The following is a 16,440-nucleotide window of genomic DNA, read 5'->3' on the forward strand; positions in this document are numbered from 1 at the left end:
GAAAATATCCTAAGGTTCTTATCTCTTGGTTCTTTTTGAATGCTGCAGTGGTGATGTCTGGTGCGGATAGAACAAGAATTTGGAGAAGTGGTAAAGAAAACTAGCATTTCAAACATCTTATATTTAACATTGATGTCTTACAACACAATATTAGAATAATACTTCATGCATAGTTGAGCTGTTTTACAGTGAACAACTCTATTTTTAATCCTTTCTTTTGTTTTTAAAGGCAGCAATGGAGAAGCCAATTAATCATCGACTGTTTGTGACAAGAATTTTGCAGGAATTTGAAAGCGACACATTTTTTCCAGAAATTGACTTCAATGACTACAAACTTCTCTCAGAGTTAGTATAAAGATGCATAACAGTCTTGTGTTCAGATGGCAGAATTCATAGTTTACTTTGAATGTGTAAGGATACTATTAAGGCCACATTCTGTCTTGAGTTAGAGGTGTTCTTCACTATATGTGTTCCCCAGAGTCGCATTTTATACAGAATTTGGAATTCGTCCACTTAGAGCACCCAGAATGGACAGGTTTTTGAAACTTGTGTTCTTCAACCTTCCTGTAACCTTGACAGAGGAGAATTACATTTGTCTGTCAGTTTGCTAGCAAAGCAACTTTGTTACGGTTTCTCACTTAAAAATTATTTAAATATTTACTAAGCTTCATAATTGTCAGTATATTATTAGTCAGTAGGTTATTTTAGTCTCTGTGAACGTCTTTGCGGAATTGTCAAAGACAAATGAAATGGGTTTGAACAGGAAGGGTTGAGCCTGTACATTTTTTTAAGATTATTTCTTTCTCTTAAGCAAATTACTTCTTCCCAGAAAATTTTGTAAGAACCAGTATTAAACTGTAAGTTTCTGCCATTCATTCTGGTTTCTTTTTATGTTGTCCTTATCATATTCCAGTCATTCATTTGTGTTCTCTCTAAAGAGATTACATCCAAAGGGTAGTGGGGTAGTAGCAAAAATTCAAAAGAATTTCTGTCTCAAGAACCAGCACAAGGAAAAAAACTCTTCCTCTTCTTTCTGCTCTCCTTTTTCCTTCCAGCTAGTTACAGATCAGCAGTGGAAGAAATATGAAGTAAGGCAAGTCAGGTGCTGTGCCTGCAACCCCATGACACAGAAATGGATTAGCACTGAAGTGGGGAAGAGTAGGTAGGGGCGGGAAAGGAAGGATGCTGGAGAGACAAACAAGATGAGTGGGAAGGATGAGTCACCTCCTTCAACTCTAACATATTCTGTACTGCTCTGTGCCTTATATCATAAGCCTACTTCAAGATACTGATCTCTGATCCAAAGCTGCCCTCTCTCCCTCTTGGTTGTTTCTCAGGAATACTTTGCTTGGTTTTGGCCAATGAACTGAAATCAGAATTTGGTCTTAAAAAATGAATTTATAAAAAAGCAGACATTTTTTCACCCACTAAAATAGAAACCTATGAGAGGTCTGTCTTTGCAAATAGAATGTTAAATTTCTTCCTCCCTTGAAGTCAGCGTTACTTATACAGAATTTTTATTCTGTTACAGGGAGCTGAAGAGATTTTTAAAGTGTCTATTAATAAAATTGTTTTAGTAAAGCTGGAATAGAGGGAAACACTTTGCAAGGTAGCAGTCACCTGCTTTAAGAAGCTGTCATAGAACTTGTAAGAGGCCTTTACCAATAGCATTTCCTTTAAACCATCTGAGTAAAGCAAAAATGTTTGTGTCTACCTCTGCCTCTACAGACATTTTAAATAATATGGTAGAGGCTTTAATCAAACTGTTAGACTTTTTTTTTTTTTTTACATTGATGTATACTTTCTTGATTTCAAATGGTGTGTATACAGGTTGCTGATAGTAGTTAACATGATTCCTAAAAATAGACATGTAATCAGTATTCCTGTGGTAAGGGTGGTATTTTCATCTCCTTTTTCAAACAACTCTCTTTTCTGATTGATTGGATAAATTACTGGTGACTCATAATGATATTTTTATCTACTCATTGGCTTTTGCTTTTTCCCTTACTCTCTCTCCAGATACCCTGGTGTCCCTGCTGATATCCAAGAAGAAAATGGCATCCAGTACAAATTTGAAGTGTATGAAAAAGCTGTCTTGGCACAATAAATAAGGCTTTCTGTACTTCTACATAAGGGTAGGCATTTCAAATCATAAAGTCTTATTGAGTGTAAATATATATGTATTACATTGTTGCCAGAAAATCCTGCTTGACAGTACAATACTTCAGCAGTGAATGATTCCAAAAAACATCCCCACCACTTTGAATATACATGCTGCAGCAGAAATATGAGTGCAGTCAGCAGCATGAAGGAGGTAGCTCTAAGGAATGCCCCAACTAAGGTTGCATGAGACCTTGTATTGATCTTTACAACCCAAGGCAACATCCGTAACAATTACTTGAGCAATGAAAGCAGGTAGACTGCCGTAAGAACTCTTCTAACTAAAACAGATGATTTGAATAGTGGGGGGTTTTTTTATTTTTTTTTTCTAGTTTGGAGTATCTATTAATTCAAGAAGTCCAACACTGAGAAGGTATCAAAGATCCTGAGCTTGATTGGGATGGTATATACATTTATAACAACCTTTACAATGTGTGGAAGAAAGGGGAAATTAAGTTTGAAAGCATAACAAAAGGATGAGGAGGTGTGAGAGTGCTCAAGTCATGTTGAAATGGAGTCCAGAAGTCTCAGGCAGCAATCCAGGGATACACTGATCCTTCATGGAAGTCCTCTGTCATCATCTTAACCATCCTGGGTACACAGCCTACTTCATTCCTTTTGACTGAAAATACTGTATTACAGCTTAATCTGATAAAGAGGTTTAACTTTTCCATTGACCTAACACTTGTGTAAAGGCTTGCATTACTTTCTTAACAGAATCTGCGTTCTTGTCCCTTCTGAGTTTTATCAAAATGTATAGCGTTAACTTACTTTGTCAGTGTGATTTCAAATATTGCATTTGGCATAGAAATATGGATTATAAACAGATAATGGGTTTATGTTTCGTCTTTGGTTACACATAACTAATACAATAACATTTTGCATAATTATTCCCTAACAGTAGCAAGCAAGATACTGGTACTGTAATAACACTGGGATTCTAAAGGCATACAACACCAAGAGTTACCAAAACTGTTGGGTGCCAATACTATCACAATATCACATTATCAGTAATGCTAGTCTGTTGCTATGTTCTGATCAGCCCCGTCCTACTCCCCGGAAAGGTTGGCAGAGGGTAGAGGAATCCATATGCCAAGAGATATGGGGAGAAGCTGGGATGTACTTTGCCCCGCTATGCTTCCTTGTGCTACAGCTACCACCTTGAGGGGGAGAACATACCAGAAAGGATCCCTGCCTCCCAGTCACTGCAGGTCAACCTGAGAAAGGAGAGTTAAGAAACCGACCCTCAAAAATCTGCTGACTCTTTCCCCATAGCATTTTTAAAGCATCATCACATGAAGCAGTAGTGTGAGAGATTCAAGTGATAATGCCCAACCCTTAATGTTGCACTAAGGCCCAATCCTAATGTCAGTGAGAGCAGCACTGGCTATCAGCATATTTTAAACAGCACATAACTGGGTACAGCAGGAGCATAACAGCATCCAGTTTTTAAGAGAGAGTTGAAACTTGATTTTGCTTGCCTTTTAAAAAAAAAAAAAAAAGAAGAAAAGAAACCTCATTGATAAGGGAAAAACACTTAGAATATCAACTTAGAACAACCATCGAATTTTCCATGACAGTTTGACAACAGTTAACTAATACAAGGAATAATTTTTGCAGTTTCTGTCCTGGGTTGTCTTGATTGTTCTCTGTGTTCTTTTGCAGTCTTAAAAATCTAGGTACTTTCCTTTGTTGGTCTTCTTGTTTCATATGTGCTAACTTGACATCAGTCAATAAAGATTTAAACATCAATATTATATGCTTGTGTGATACAGCAAAAAGCCTACCAAGTTATAATTTGATAAATTTGCCAACATAAAGTAAAAGAGAATGAGGAGAAAGACTGTGTTTTGGGGGGATTTGGGTTTTTGTTTTTTTTAACACCAGTCACAGTCACCCAGATAATTAAGAGAAAATAACTTTCCAAAAGCATGAAACATTTTATATATATGAGTTTACATTAAAATATATATATATAGGACAGGGTTAAAAGTTTTGCACAGCAAGTCTGCAAGGTGCTGTATTTAATGGCACTTGAGTATTTATTAGAAATGGAAGCAAACACTTATGTAATGTTACTGATGTGAACACAGAGCTAGTCAGAAATATTCTGCCTAAGCATATTTTGCAGGAGCTAGTGTTCTCTGAGACCAAAATACTTTGTGGAACCACTCTAGTTTCAAAGAACTTTTTCACTTGGATACAAACAATTCTCTTAGAACCATAGATAGTTACTCTGTCTGTAGACTAACTTATTCCTCTCCAAATTTAGCTAACTGACTGCATTTGTCAGATTTTACAACAAATGAAGTCAATTTATGATTCAAGGCAAAGGGAACTTTTGAAATTGCACTGCAGTTCCCTACTTAAAGCACCAACTTTTCAGAACATACTAATGATGCAGTTTCTTTGGTATGCCACTCAGCTAAAAACAAAGAATTGGTTTCTCTTTGTTGTTGTTGTTTGTTTTTTTAATAAAAACATGCATTTGGACAGAACCTTTTGCATTAGAGGTTTCAATATGCCATATAAATTCTAATTAAGAATTAAGAAAATATATTTGATAGCAGTGAAGTTGGGTCCAAAGGAAGTATGTTCATCTTAAAGACAACCATACCAATCACTACAAGGTTAGATGCTTACTGTTTCAAAAAGATGGACAGGCAGAAGAGGACAAGTCTCTGTATGTTCAGGAAGCATATACAAAGACTTTGCTGACAGATATATTATTTCCAGAGGATGGGAACTTTGCATGTTTTAGAAGTCTGTACCCTTTTAAAGATACCTCAAATTATTCATCCAAAAATTGAGATGAGAAAAATGGATAGCCTCTTTTTGTAAAGGCCAAAGCTACTAGCTGGAATTTTTATGGGCCATTTTTCAAAAGCAATGCTTCACTGGTTGATGGGTTGGCTGAAAAAGCAACAGATGATAAAGTAACAGTGTTTGCCAGCTTCACCTGAACTGGGCATTGCACCTGTTACCTGCTTGAAGAAAAAAAATCTTTTGTTCCAAATACCACTTTTTCCCACGTTTTGTTTACTCCTCTGTCTTGCTGATGTAATGATGCTGTGAAAAGTCACAGATTCTCATTATGTCTAGTACAGTTTCTCCCCAGTTCCATGCAGCTAAGTGCAATGAAGAGCATCATGAGTGACAGCATAATTACCGATCACCAAGAAAAGTATAGTACAGATATAATTTAATCCCACTCATTCATGCTTTCCTAGGAACAAAGTGTTCTCAACAGATTAAAATTTTAATTTTAAAGAATAATAATAGTTTTAACAAGATAGCTAAAATCAGAGGGTCTCCATAAGAGGTAAAAAACAAACCACTAATGTTTCTGTTGCTTGTCTATTATTCATTATCTCTTTTCTCTGACAATGGACAGCAATTTCCATCTGGTAGCAGAAAACTAACATTTTAAGTAGCTCATTAATAGTGTTATGGTCACTGTGTACTGAAGGACAGAATTGGAAACATACCAATAGCCAGTCTCTGCCATGGAAAGTAATTCATGGAGAAGAAATGTACACACTAAATAATACCAGTTTCCTAACTTAGCAAACAGAATATTACTAGAATATATAAAGGACATAAGGGGAAAAACAGGAAGTGGAAAATGGCAGTGATTGATTAGTTTATGCATATAATCTAAGGAAAACATCAAGTGTGTAGGACATGAGCTCTTATTTGGGACCAGAAAACCATGTTGTCTTCATCAGACTACAGCTAATTTGTCAAAGGTTTAAACCTAGTTCCAGCATTATGCTGACCTGTTCAAAAGCTACACCAACAGAAAAGAGAGATAAGAGCAGGCAGCAGTTGATCTGGAGAAGGAAAAAAAAGCTCTGGGAAGGGTTGTTTGTGAACCAGTGCAGAAAATGAGGTAACTAGAATAGAGGAATCTTACCAAAACTTAGCAAGTCTGAAACTGGAACATACTTACCTCATTGTACAGCTGTGCTTTAACTGTCTTTGCTTGCCCAGGAGGATGGTAGGAATGGAGCCTACCAAATCAGGATACACTCACAAAAATCTTCCGAAGAGGTAGGTCCTGGAACAAAAGAGTGGAAATGGGGAAAGAGAGGTGAGAAAAGGAACTTGATATGTTTCCTAGAAGGATTACATAGTTTCATGTGATAGTTTGCCCTGTAACTATAATTACAAAGGAAACATTTTCAAACTGCCCCAGGGTATAACACTTATAAGATGCTATTATAAAGAATTTCAGGAGTGAAGAATTTTCAGGGTTTGGATGTCTAAGTGACAGCTTTTGTCAGCTATGTTGAAATCCTCAGCTACAAGCCCTATCCTATAGTTAAGTGCCTACATTCTGTCTGAAAGCGGGAGTCCGATCCCAGAGTACCCAGAAGCCCAACAGTTAGCATTGTGCCCAGGCAGATTTTCTGTTTCTCTTGGTGGACAGCACACCCTTCTGTGATAGCATGTGAGAAACTTGCTGATTTTTCTCTATCTTCACTTACAAAGACTTGCTTTCTGCTTGCACTGCAGTGAATCATGCATTCTCTCCTGTTTTCTGTCTGCAGATCATTCTGCCCCCTATTGCATATCATCAAAGCAAGGTTTGTAAGGAGAAAGCTTTTATTAAATTAACTAACATAGCTGGGAAAACAGACAAGCTTTCAGGCATACAGTCCTTTTCCAGTTGCATTCTCAAGGCTTTTTTTCAGGTGACTTGAAGAAGGGCTTATGTGCCAACACTTGTTTGTTTATCTCCAATTAAATTGTGTGGTTTAATAAAGTAGATTATGTAGTAGTATGCACTAGTAGATTTAGTATATTAAAGTAGATCTTGCTATGTCAGTCTTGTTTTGCTTATATCTTTTAATGATCTTGGCTACAACATTTGTATATCAATTTTACTCCTCAAGCTATGGCCCTCTAAATTCTATCCATCATCTCTTCAGCTGTCCTGTTGGATTAGAAATTTACAGAAATTTGGAAGATTCTTCTAATCAAGAAAAGTAGATATTTCAAACAGAACATTCCTAAGTATGTGCTTATATCTGAGTCATTAAGTGGAAATAGGTATTCTTCATGAAATTGGGACATGAACTTGCCTGGTTAAGGATACTTTTAGGCATGAACTTGAATATTTTACCAAATTATGGCTACAATGAAAAAAAAAACAAACAGAAAAAAACAAATAGTAAATATAGAACTTGAGAGGTCTGGAATTAGATGGTACACCATTACTAACAGAAATATAAAGCAATGCCTTTTCCTTCAGCAGTACAACTTAATGAGCTCCTAATATCAAACAGAATCTTTTTCAAATAACAAACTATCATATAGAAATCATTTTGACTATAAAGTGGGTCATTTCATTAACAAGGACACTTACACAAAAACAGTGTTTGCTCCTCAGAAGTAACATGCTCTTAATGTTCATCCTTCCTCTGAACTCTGTTTTCCACATAAAAGCCTGCTGGGAACACTCACCCTCTTTTCAAACAGCTGTACTAGTAGATGAATTATTACTAGTCCTCTGCTGGAGATCACTGCTCCACATCTCAGCTGGCTGGAGGGATTATGCAAACACAGCCTAATGTGCTTCCAGCAGAGCCAGATGGGTTCATTTAAATAGCCAGTGAAGAATGATTTCAGCTAAACAAAGTGACTCTGCCTGACAGGAAAAGGAAAAACTCAAGTGATCCCTTACATTGACACAGCTGTGAGGCCAGTAACTCCTCATGATGGACAGTGATGAGCAAACAGGATGTCGTCATTCTCTCCAACTAGACCTAGATGAGAATGTCTGCCAGTGGTCTAATTGAAAAAATCAACCAATACCCATATTACTCAATGGTATAGCTGCACCACCATCACTTCCATAATTATCTGAGAACTATTTAATGTTACAATGGAAAGTGTCATGCTTCTCTCAGCAACTTTAAAACCTCTAGCAATTCAACATGAGCTTTACATGGATGTGCTCCATGGAGGAACATACCTCACAGACCCCAAAATGCATATGTGGAAGATGCCAGTTCTAAGCCATGAGCAGAACATCTCACTGGATTACTACATTTCATGCCCATTCATGCAGTGATTGAAAACAAATATTAAATATCCCTCTCATAAAGAATAAATTACTTAAAACAGAATGGACCAGTTTAACCACTAATTTCACTGAATCATGTGCAGGTGTAATGAGGAGTAGTTTAGTCCAGTAGCTTTCAAACTTTTCTATGGTGTATCAGTAGGTTACTAAACATGGCAACAAAGCTCCTGGAAATTATTTGTGAAATCAGTTCCATCTTCACAAGTGCAAGATGACTCGTTTTAATCTCTATACCTGCTCTTTTTAGTTTTTGTTTAGAGAGGTTAAAATTTAGATGTGGTTTCATCAAGAGTCCTATGTGGAAGCTTATCAATTTAAACATATTCAAGTTCAGAAAAAATCAATGTAAATGTTCCTAATTTTGATTTAGTCATAAACCATATAAAAGCGCATTCAGTAGTGAAGTTATTCTTTTCCTCACTAAATACTTTTGTGTATATTACTCTTTCAGTCAGCTAAAACTGACTTCTTCACAGCATTGAGTCTGTGTTCTTCATCAAAATATGGTTTTCTTTCAAATGGAATCATGTAAAACTGATCTTCCCCTGTTAATTCTGTTCTTTTTATTGTCATAGAGCAGTTACACCACTGTCTACTGCACAACTGAGTATAAATTTTTTCTAGTATATAATTCCAGATTCCTTCAGTAACTCTTATAGTGCAAAAAGGGTACAGAAAAATTTCTGTTATAATTTAAATAATCATTCTTTTCATTCATTATCTTATTTTTCTTCATACGAAAGAAATCCATATCCTTCATCTTATTGGCAGAATAAGTGCTTGGGCTGCTCAGTAAAAATAACCTGTCATGGGCAAAAGACTGCTATATAATAAAATTCTGAGCATATGTTTTTCTTACCAATAACATGAAGGATTCAGACTCTATTGACCAACACTAGTATATGAATTTCACACAAGCCCATAAACAAAGAAAGTAACAGATGATGTCTTAATTTATTATATACTTTTTTATCATCATCCAAAAAAAAAGTGCTTTGATTAGAAATCACTATATAGAAACAAGGCATTATATGGGAGGAAGCATACTTTAGTATCCTCCTACTTTACTAATATGCCTAACATTATAATGTCAAATCATTTAAAAACAACTTGTTTCACAGTCCTTATTTTCAATTTTACTGAACACACATATGAAAAAGAATCAATTCTATTTATTCACATTCTGTGTTAGTAATATCTGAAACACAGTAACAAATAAAAACATTGAGAAAAAGAGTTATGTTATGGGCCTGCTGATTTACAACAGTTAAGAATCTAGCACTCGTGTTTTGCAGTATTGCAAATGGATGTATCGATGGAACAAGACATTTTAGTGTAATATATTCTCTAAAATTGTTTGAAAAACTCTTGTTCCCTCACCAGTCATAATTATTCCTGCAAGTATCACAAGAGTGATTCCCACGCATAGTCTATTTTTTAATTGAAGTAATTAGCCAAAATACACCAAACATTTCAGAGAGCATATTGTTCCAGAAAGAAACCTCCATGTCATAACTAGATAATTAAAATGTGCCTGAAAGAAATCAGGGGAAAATTCAATTCTGGTATTAACTTACTGAAGCCAAATGGTAAATACCAGATCAAGTGTCAAAAGAATCAGTCTCAGAGGTCTTACCTGATGTGATCAATCCAACAGAGTGTGTTAGCAAAGAAAGTAGGTTATAAGTATACATCAAAATAAAAATTATCTGTGTAAACAAACCAATAAAGTAATAAAAGTGTTTTTCTAGATTTTATACTCCATGCAGAGTTGTGGCTTGCTGTGAGATTCCTAATGGAGTCCTATTTTTTTCTACTTGTTTTTTGCTTATTATTTTTAAAACAAACTATAGCTTTTCTTTATATTCTTCCTACCACCTCTGTCTCCTCTGTTCCCTTTTAGACTTCTCCAGTGATGTCTCTAGCTCATTAGCATAATCCAACTTCATTTTTTAAACAAGCAAGCAGCTAACCCTGTTACATTTAATAGAAGTATTTTCATGCATACTATTGTTCACAATGTGTTATTGCATTCCTTTCAGCAAACAGTTCTACTACAGTAAATGTCTGCCTCTACATACAGCATTTTAAATGTACTATTTTAACTACCAAATTACTACATAATAATGTTAACATTAGTTACATATTTTCAGTCATCACAACTCGGCCAAATTAATTATGCTTTTGTATTTTTCCATTTATTCACATTTTAGAAAAAAAAATGCATACCAATGAATACATTATGACTTAATAACTTATTAGTTATAATGACTTGTTATAATGTCATGTTATAATGACTTGTTATAATGTACTGTGTTCAAAGATTTACTCGCTAATACATTAACATAGTAATGATTATATAGAGCAAACAAAAATGTCTCCTTCTCATTTGAATCAGTTTTTGTTAGTGTAGGTTAAAACTGGTCAGTACTAGATGTTTTTGATCAGCATTCCAGATGAGCATGAAACCCAGAATGTTTACAATTTCCCATAGAAAGCAACATCCCCCCCAAAAGTTTGTTTCAGATCAAATCAAAATACTTAATATTGTTTTTTCCATAAACAAAATTGAGCAGCTAACTTCCTCAATTCCAAGGATCCCCAGGGACCCAAGAAAGCCCCCCTGCTGCAGAGGGCAGTGCTCAGACACCCTGACAGCGCCAGGAGAGGCAGGGCTCACCACGTGCAAAGCCTGGAGTTTAAATTCTGGAACCGCTCTCTCAAAACAAGCTCCCAGGCTCAAGGTTTGCAGCCCAGTTCTGGGCTTCCAGCAGCTTGTTGAGCTGGCTAGCAGAAAAACAAGTATGTTTTTAGTTTTATTGTCTGCCTGCCCATATTTGGAGAGAAGTTTATCAAGAATGAGATCTTTGTAGTGAAAATTTTTCATCAATTAAAACAAATATTAGTATTTTTGACCATAAAACTCTTCCCTGGTATATATCTAGCTAGCCCTACTGTCAGTGAAATAGTAAGAAGAGGGGGCTGGATTGATACAGACCCTCAGGAGGCAGAAAGAAGTATAACAGACTGATATGTTACATGCATATGCAAACACCTTTCGTATTTTAGAACAAATCCTGCACTGCACTGATGTATTTCCTATTCTGTTTTCCATCCTCCTTCACTGTTAACATAAAAATTAACTTTTTGATATTGTTATTTTTATAACTAATTAAAAGTAGCCAAAGGAGAGGAAATTGTGACATTTATTTAAAAAAAAACTGTATTTTTAAAAGTGCTCTTCCAAGAACTGGTGAGATATACACTCTTTTTTTAAAACATTCATGCCAGCTATCATAAGCACAACAATGCAGTACAGGCAAGGACGGAAGGTGGAATAACAAGGTGTATGAGAACTGCAGAAATCACCAAAGTAAAGATGCTCTTGGAGCAGAATTGATGAGCCATACACAAGTATACACTGCCTCCATATCTTATATAATTCACACAATAACAGGCCTGAGAAGATCGCTAACCTTCCTGAAGAGTGGGTGTTCAATATATACGACCATCTGAGTCTGTTCAGTAAAGAAAGAGTATTAACAATGTGGGTGGGGTGCAGAGAATAAAAGAAAACAAAGATAATTAGAACCACACTGCAGAAAAAAAAGTCTTTGGGCATTTTCACAACTTAGCTTTTGAAAGAAAAGGTCAAAGAGTAACTGCAAAACCTACCCTTGAGGTACTGCTTGTCTTAGTGACTTATTCATTACAATTCTTAGTCATGCTGCTATCTAACTGATCCCATCATGCACATTAAAAAGTAGAATTGCATAAATCTCCTTCATATTCCTCCTGGAAACTTATCTCCCCTGTGATGCCTGAAAAATCACTCCATAGCACAAGGCAGCTGGCGTACTGTGACTGCTACTTATTATACCAAACATGATTGATTGTTTTGCTGTTACTTTGTCCTCACCTCCCCTACTTGTTTGTTGTATTCACCTGTTGTCTTTTATTATATGCCAAGACTACAAGTTCCTTGAGGCAGCAGCTGCTTTTTCAGGCACTGTAAAGGAGTACAGAACCTTGCACAATAACGGCACTACGCCCTCCGCAATTAACAGTGTGTGTGAGGGGGGCAGTTGCTGCAGCTCCCACAGCTACTCTAATGCCCACTGTCATCTCGGTAAAAAGTAAAAAGTTACTAAGACAAAACACAATCAAAACTTCTGCAAAATATTCTGTAAAAATGTAAGTGTGATTTTATAAGAATCAACATTTCAAGGATATGTCCTTGGAATATCAGGGATATCAGTGGGATATCATGTCATTCTCAGGTAAGTTTAAGAGTACTCCATAAGCATCCTTACAGTCACTAAGCAGCTAAACAAGACAATAAAGTCTTACTAAGGTACAATAAGGTCTCTTAAACTAGCATGAAAACCAGGAAGGTTCTTGCACCATACTTTGAAATTTCATATGCTTTCAGCAGTAACCAGAAAGCCTCCAGCAGCAACGTAAGTCCCATGAGTAGCAAGTTCAGAAAAATGGGACTCAAGGAGCTAAGATAACCTCAGAGAAATACTACATGACAGCTGTGAGAAGAGATTGATGCATTCTACTATTTGACAGGATTTTTTATTTTATAACTTCCTCCAAGTTTGTAATCAAGAACCTACACCTTTGCTGTGTTGGAATAAACTTCTCTTAGTGAAGCTTGTCTGATGTTAGGACTGATTTCAAGCCACTCTGGAACGTAACCTATTTCTCAGGAAACAAATCCATATAAAGTCACGTTACATTACAGTAATATTACAGACAAACTTTCCATGTGCATTCAACCCAAGGAGATCCCAAGAACTGGGACTAACGTGCTACCAGGTTCATTTGGCAGTAGGCAATGCCAAGTATCAAGACAGAGGAAAATGTCTCTCCTGACAGGCTTTAACAACATTACTTTTGGCAAGCAGCAGAGACAATCCATGGTTTCGGGTAATCCTATATTAACACAGGTGCCTTTATCCCCAGTGGGGTCTATAAATACTCCCACAGAACAACAAAAAAAATCATAATAAAAAAATTAAACCATTTGGATGGGTTTAGACTGGTTGAATAATGAAGACAACACATTAGGATCAGGAAAATTGATGAAATTACATACCTCTTACTTCTCCTACAATCAGACAGGACCCAAATCCTTTTTTTCTTTGGCAGTTTTGCTGTCCCGCGTAGCCCCAGACTACTGTGGAGCAGAACTTCAGCACATCCGAAGGAAGAATCTCTGCAGACTAGTGAATAAGATAAATTTCACAAGACTTTTGTCGTGGGCCTATGTAATCACTTTTGCCAAAGGAATGAGGCTGTAGGGACAGATTTATAAACTGTGCAAAATGCAAATTCCCTTTAGGCATCAAAAGCAGTGGCCACATTTCAACGTTGGTTCTGATGGGCTGAAAGGCTGGGTCCAAGCTCGATCTGAAAGCTAGCAGGTTCCCTTCCTCCAGTTCATAGGAAATACTGTTAAATTCGTGCATCTTGACGATAGCAACTAGTGAGGTGGATAAGGGTCTTAGGAAGATGACCCCATTAGTTGCTTCTCTTATTTACAACATGGAAAGAAAACTCACGCAACCGAGCTCATCTCCAGTGTTGTCCCGTGCCGGGGCGGTGAGGCCGCAGGTGGCGACGCACTTGCCCAGCGGGGGCCCTGCTGGGGCCCAGCGAGGCCCGGGCTGCCGCGGGCACGGCGGGAGGCGGGCGGGGTCGGCAGCGCGGCCGGCAGGCGTTAGGCGCAGGGTGGCCACCCCTGTGGCAACGGGGGGGCCGCGCTGCTCGCGCCGAGGCGGGAGGCCAACGGCCGCGCGCGGCCGTTGAGCGGGGTGGGGCAGCTCCGCGCGAGGGGAGGGGGCGCGGATGCCTCCTGCGGCGCCGCGGGAGGGAGAGCCGCGCGGGCCCGGCTGGGGGCCCGCGGGACGCCGAGGGGCTGCGGGGAGACTCGCCGCGCAGGGAGGCGGGTCGGCACGGGATGCGCGTCCGCACGGGATGCGCGGCGCGGCGGTGACGGGCGCGGAGCTGCGTGCCCAGCTGCCCCGCAGGAGGGCGGCTCCTGCCCCGCCGGCCGCGGCGCTAGGGGGCGCCGCCGCTAGCCCCGCGCTCCCGCTCCGCCCCGCTCCGCTCCGCCCCGCCCCGCCCCGCCCCGCCCCGCTCCGCTCCGCCCCGCGGACCGGCGCGCCCACGCGGAGCCGCCCGGCCGCAGCGCCGCCGGAGCGGCACCCGCCGCAGGTAGGCGACCGCGCCCGCGCCCTGCCCGCCCCCCCGGGCGGCGCCGCCTCGGGCCAGGCAGCTCCGCTCCGCTCCGCGCTGTTTGCCGTTTTTGTGTCGGTCCTGCGACGGCGCCGATAAGCCTCCGCCGGGTCCCGGCAGCGGCGGCGGGGCTGCCCGGAGAAGCGCGCCTCCGCGGCTCGCCGCCGCTCGCGAGGTGGACGTGCAGCCCGGCAGCTTGACTGGGGGATTTAATGAAAACAGGTCAGTTTATAAAATGAGCTGAACTTCCACCTCTTTCGTTGGCGTTTCGTTGAGTCGAGTTCTGAAGACTGGAAATGCTGTTCAAGGTAGCAGATCGTTCCCCCTGTGCAGGCTGTTAGTGAAAAGAGCATGCTGCGTTAATCCAAATATTCCTGCTGCTGGAGGACCTGCAGGTGCATCACTTTCCTTCTAATAGGAGGTAATGCAGGAGAAGGAGAAACAGTAACAAGTAAAAACTCCTTTCTCGCAATCCCAAATGAGGCACGTGCTTAGTATTCAGTGTGATTCGAGGCTGTGCTGCATTTAGTTTATACTGCAGATTAGGAAGGATAGCACGTTTACAGAAAGTTTGGCCAAAATGCTGAGGAACGGTTTCAGGCTGTACATGTTCTGCCTTGCCATGTTAGCTCAGCTTGCAGCTGTCTGTGTCTGAAGGTTACTGGGATTAAAGAAGATGGATTTCAGCCTCTATGTGGGATGTTTCTCTTGGAAAGTGGTTTTGTTAGGCTCTTCTAAGATTAAGAGCAAATACTGGTCACTTCCCTCTCAATGAATTTTTTATAGAAGAGCTTTTAACATGCTTATTGTTCTAGCCTCCGTTTGTATTTTTCAGGTGTATTCTCTATAGACCTCTGCAGAGAAATTTCTTGTCCCTGTTTTTCCAGATCTCCCTCAGCAAAACCATTAGAGCCATTATGTTGCAAGGCAGGATGCTGTGAGATGAGCACAGGCCACAACAGTCATCTTAATGCAGACCCCCCCCCCGTTTAAACTTTTCTCTCCCAGTATTGCCCACCATGCTTTGACCACTCTCTGATGATAACTATTATTGTAGAAAACCCCTCCAGGTGAGAGAGAATATCTGGGGAGATGATAAATACTGTGAGAGAAAAAGTCACTGAATAAGCTGGCTGGACCTCTCCAAGCTGTCTTCAAAAGTACAAACATGGAACATTGTAAATAAGAAGACTGATTAGAAACATGCAGAAAATTGTGACCATCCTGCAGTTAACCTTGGAAACCAGCAAGGCTGAAGAGACAGAGGCATTGCTATGAAAAGTTGCATGTTACAGGCTAGGATTCTGAAACGGGACCTGACTCTGGCAATTCCTTGAAAAAAGAAGTTTTGGTGGTGATACAATGGCAAGTTTTGAAACAAAAATCCTTTTCGTACCTGAAACATTTTAATGTGTGTACAAGATAGTATAGGAAATTGGAGTTCTCGTTATACTGACCAAGGGAATTTACAGGGTTAAAGTAGTCTTGAAAATCACAAAACTATTTAAAGGTTTATTTTCTTTAACTGCATAAGTGCATCTTTTCAGAGAGATGAGAATTGGTGACTTAATTTTAGTGGAATGATTCTGGACTCCCTAAATACTACTGTGAAAGAGCTTGTTTGCATAATTTGTAGAGTGCTGAGGCATAGAGGGCAGAAAATTTGTCTTTAATTGTGAACAGGCAAGAAGTACCTTGCAAGAACATTGATTCATAGCAGTCCTTTACTTAGTGAAAATGTGATTTGTGTATATATTTGTTTATATGTGGTAACATCAGTGAGCTTTTTTCCCTCAATTTTGTGGTGATTTCCACTGTTACACATAATGAAACACTTCAAGAGTTTCTCCTAGTAAGTAAGTACTGTTTACAAACTAGCAAGCAAGGGTTGCGGGAAAAAAAAGTGGTAAAACTTTAGTTTGGTTTTAATGGCTTTTCCCACT

The 16,440-nt window shown here is 39.1% G+C and overlaps 1 protein-coding gene and 1 long non-coding RNA gene across 4 annotated transcripts in view; one reads left to right on the forward strand and one right to left on the reverse strand.

Annotated features, from left to right (window-relative positions):
• DHFR (dihydrofolate reductase) overlaps positions 1–3,912 on the forward strand; it is a 20,002-nt gene extending 16,090 nt beyond the window's left edge. Inside the window, exons 5-7 of the mRNA XM_067315394.1 lie at positions 230–345; positions 2,020–2,135; positions 2,493–3,912. Of these exons, the coding sequence (XP_067171495.1) occupies positions 230–345; positions 2,020–2,107 (204 nt within the window). The 3' untranslated portion in view covers positions 2,108–2,135; positions 2,493–3,912. The remainder of the gene's footprint in view (positions 1–229; positions 346–2,019; positions 2,136–2,492) is intronic.
• The window catches only part of LOC136995283 (uncharacterized), a 17,664-nt gene extending 2,644 nt beyond the window's left edge, over positions 1–15,020 (reverse strand). The window contains exons 1-3 of one of the 3 annotated variants that reach the window (XR_010886838.1): positions 14,750–15,020; positions 13,356–13,482; positions 6,113–6,220 (exon numbers count right to left, since the gene is read on the reverse strand). This is a non-coding gene — a long non-coding RNA (uncharacterized lncRNA). Of the gene's footprint in view, positions 1–6,112; positions 6,221–7,849; positions 7,957–13,355; positions 13,998–14,749 lie in introns of those variants that run through there. The other 2 variants (XR_010886837.1, XR_010886836.1) reach the window with 2 other exon arrangements.
• Between the last annotated feature and the right edge of the window lie 1,420 nt (positions 15,021–16,440).

The sequence above is a fragment of the Apteryx mantelli genome, chromosome Z (genome assembly GCF_036417845.1).
Source record: "Apteryx mantelli isolate bAptMan1 chromosome Z, bAptMan1.hap1, whole genome shotgun sequence".
Lineage (NCBI taxonomy): Eukaryota > Metazoa > Chordata > Aves > Apterygiformes > Apterygidae > Apteryx > Apteryx mantelli.